We start from the raw sequence: 3682 nt of genomic DNA on the forward strand, positions 1-3682 counted from the left end.
TTCCCCCACACGACTAGAAACTGTTTAACCCTCATGAACAATCCGGGACTTCAAAAGCTATCTGCAAGATCGTCTCTTTCCGAAAATTCGAGGCACAAGTTCAAGGGAAATTCTATTTTGCGTCTCCCTTCTTCGTCATCAAATGAAAATATTCTGCATTTGCTGTTACCTATGAGGAATGTTGGCTGGGGGGTTATTCCCATTATAAGAAGATGCCGCCCGGCTGGTGTGGCTCCGTGGTTGAGCGTCGACCTAGGAACCAGGAGGTCAAAGTTTGGTTCCCGGTCAGGGCACATGCCCAGGTTGTGGGCTCCATCCCTGGCAGTGGGCGTGCAGGAGGCAGCCGACCCATGAACCTCTCTCATCATTGAGGTTTCTATCTCTCTCTCCCTCTTCCTTCCTCTCTGAAATCAATGAAAACTATATATCTACTAGAGGCCCAGTGCATGAAATTCATTCACTTGAATGGGAGGGGGTCCCTCAACCCGGCCTGCGCCCTCTCGCAGTCTGGGAGCCCTCAGGGGATGTCTGACTGACGGCTTAGTGCCGGTAGTCGGACAACCTTAGTGCCGTAGAGGCGGGAGAGGCTCCCACCACCACTGCTGTGCTCTCCAGCCGTGAGCCCAGCTTCTGTCTGAGCAGCGTTCCCCCGTGGGAGCGAAATGACCACCAAGGGGCAGCTCCTGCATTGAGCATCTGCCCCCTGGTGGCCAGTGTGAGTCATAGCGACCGGTCGTTCCGCCATTAGGTCGATTTGCATATTAGCCTTTTATTATATAGGATATATACTTATGAGCCACAATGAGAAAATGGCATCTTTCTGGCCTGGTCCATGTCCATCCAAGAGGGAGGAGACGGACTAAAGAGGGCAAAGGCAAGCTCTCCGCCCCCCCCCCCCCATCATGATCTTGGCTCAATGTTCCCCAATCATGGTACCCACTGCGGATGGAGAATGCAGTCGGCTGAGCGGACAGGGAAGACGTGGGGTCTCGCTCTCTTTTCAAGCCGATCGTCACATCATCAGGCGTCTCAACAAGGCGAGTGTGGAGAACGGTTTCTCAAAGCGTAGTTCCCGGATGTATTGCTGTCTCTCTCTCTCTCTCTCTCTCCTTCTCCCTTCTTCCCTGAAATGAATAAAAATATGTTTAACATTTTTTTTAAAAAGCCAAAGGCATTCAGGATCAAAATGAGGAGGGTTGCCAGGGCCCCTCACAATGAGCTCAGTAAACACATGAACCCCAGTCACTAACTCTCGGTGTTGTTTTCTCCTGCCTGATGCATCCAAGTCAAGTTGTCAAAGATGAACGTTCCCCGAAGCACTTTCTAATGAGATTCAAACTTCGTCTGTTAAATGTCAGATGTATACAGAGCCTCCTATTTGCATTGCTAATTGACCTCTTTCAAAGCCAGTTGACATTTTTGGCTTTTTTTTTTTGAAAAGTGCTCCTGATCGGTTCACTGTAAAGAGGAATTGACTTGTCTTCTGGGAAGAGACACACTTCACCATCGTACAGCTCCTCCATACCAGCTTCAGTGCCCACAACAATGGATTAGATTCCTCTTATATTTCCTGAATATTAATTATGAATCAGATTCCATCTGAACACCACTCTTAAAACCCTTTTTTTTTTCTTTTAAATCCTCACCCGAGGATATTTTCCCATTGATTTTTAGAGAGAGTGGAAGAAAGAGGGAAAGACAGAGAAATATCAATGAGAGAGAAACACATCGATTGATTGCCTCCTGCATGCGCCCGGACCAGGGCCCAGGCCGGGGAGGAGCCTGCAATGGAGGTACATGCCCTTGACCCGAATTGAACCCAGGACCCTTTGGTCTGCAGGCCGAGGCTCTATCCACTGAGCCAAACCGGCTAGGGCATACCACTGGATCTCATCTCACAAAAAAGTGCTGCTTAGCTTCTAACAATCTGTCCTGTCTTTTCCAAGGATTCATTAGTACAGGCGTCTTTGCTAGACAAGGGCCTCACCCTGAGTCCTATACAGGAACCTGCGGGGCAGCCTGGGCTGGCGGTCAGCTAAGCTCTGAACGATGGCTAGGGAGCAGCGAGCATTGGCCGGGCAGCTGCAGGTCAGCCCTGAAAGCCAGCAGAAGTCACGTGAGCGCTCGGCCACCAGCGCGCGGGCCTTGCTCTCCCGGCCTTTGTAAGAGCTGCCGTTTTGCTGGGGCCCGTGTTGATTTATCACCAAAGGAGCAGCCCCCACAGCTCTTACTGCCACCCAGGGCATCGATCTGAATCTCACCAGTGGACCCTGTAGAGATGGAAGATGTGCAGCCGTCTGGTCACAGCGCCCCCTAGCGCTTCCCCGAGAAAGTGACTCTTCATGAAGAAGCATTGGTCCTTCAGCCCACCCCCCGGGGGTTTAATGAGTTTGGCACTGACCACATACATACGTGAACTTTTCCCAAACAGTGTTCTTGCGCGCCATCAAGAAGACGAACAGCTTGTTCTTCAGGTTGGCCGTCCCTGTTCTCTCTCCAGACACCCCGATTACCCTCGACAGCCTGTGGGAATGAGAAGACGGATATCACATAGCTCCATGGGGATGGCAATGCGCCTGCCGGCCGGGTGTCTCAGGGGGAGGGGGGTTCTGGGCTGAAGAACAGTGGGAGGAGTCCAAGGGTACTTCTCCTCTCGCTTCTTATCTCAGTTCCCATAGAAAAGTCTCTGCTGAAATACAGGTCCAGAGAGAGTCCACCCATAAAAACGAAGAAAAATGACCGTTCGGGTCAAGGGGGAGAGAGCGCTTCGTGAGCCAAGACTTCACAGAGGGAAACACGGTTTTGGAAAATGTACAACGGGATCTTGTTCTGGCTTATCAGCGCCTCTGGCTTCACGCTTCTTTCCCACTAACTCGAATGCACGATGCAAAGATGGTGGCTGTTGACGTAGAATGAAATAGACCTAAAAAGTTGCCTCATAGAACCGCCTAGAACCCTAAAAGCATGCGCAGTTGACCTACGAGCCACATGGGTTGAAGCGCACAGTGCACTTATCTGCAGATTTTCTTCAATACGTACAGTCATTGTGCTTTTTCTTCCTTATGATTTTCTTAATAACATTTTCTTTTCTCTAGCTTATTTTAGTGTAAGAATACAGTATCCAATACACAAATTAGTCCAGTCGATAGTAGACTATCAGTACAGCTGGCCCTCCACATCCACAGATTCCTGACCCTGGACTGGAAATACTGTTTTCGGGCCTGGCCGGTGTGGTTCAGTGGATAGAGCATCAGCCTACGGACCAAATGGACCTGGGTTCGATTCTGGCCAAGGGCGCGTACCTCGGTTGCAGGCTCCTCCCCGGCCTGGGCCCTGGTCAGGGCTCATACAGGAGGCAACCAATCGATGTGTTTCTCTCACATCGATGTTTCTCTCTGTCTCTCCCTCTCTCTTTCACTCTCCCTAAGAGTCAATGGAAAAATATCCTCTAGTGAGGATTAATCAAAAACAAATAAAGAAAAATAAAAAAGAAAGAAAATACTGTTTTCAGCCCAGCTGGTGTGGCTCAATGGTTGAGCATCGACCTATGAACCAGAAGGTCAGGGTTCGATTCCCGGTCTGGGCCCATGCCCGGGTTATGGGCTCAATCCCCAGTGTGGGGCGTGCAGGAGGGAGCCGATCTGTGATTCTCTCTCATCATTGATGTTTCTCTCTCTCTCTC

The 3682-nt window shown here is 50.3% G+C and overlaps 1 protein-coding gene across 1 annotated transcript in view; it reads right to left on the minus strand.

Moving 5' to 3' along the window:
• ZBTB41 (zinc finger and BTB domain containing 41) overlaps nucleotides 1–3682 on the minus strand; it is a 65583-nt gene that overhangs the window by 52957 nt on the left and 8944 nt on the right. Inside the window, exons 3-4 of the mRNA XM_005884990.2 lie at nucleotides 2402–2523; nucleotides 1988–2095 (exon numbers count right to left, since the gene is read on the minus strand). Of these exons, the coding sequence (XP_005885052.2) occupies nucleotides 1988–2095; nucleotides 2402–2523 (230 nt within the window). The remainder of the gene's footprint in view (nucleotides 1–1987; nucleotides 2096–2401; nucleotides 2524–3682) is intronic.

Source organism: Myotis brandtii, unplaced genomic scaffold, assembly GCF_000412655.1.
Source record: "Myotis brandtii unplaced genomic scaffold, ASM41265v1 scaffold888, whole genome shotgun sequence".
In the NCBI taxonomy this organism is placed as follows: domain Eukaryota; kingdom Metazoa; phylum Chordata; class Mammalia; order Chiroptera; family Vespertilionidae; genus Myotis; species Myotis brandtii.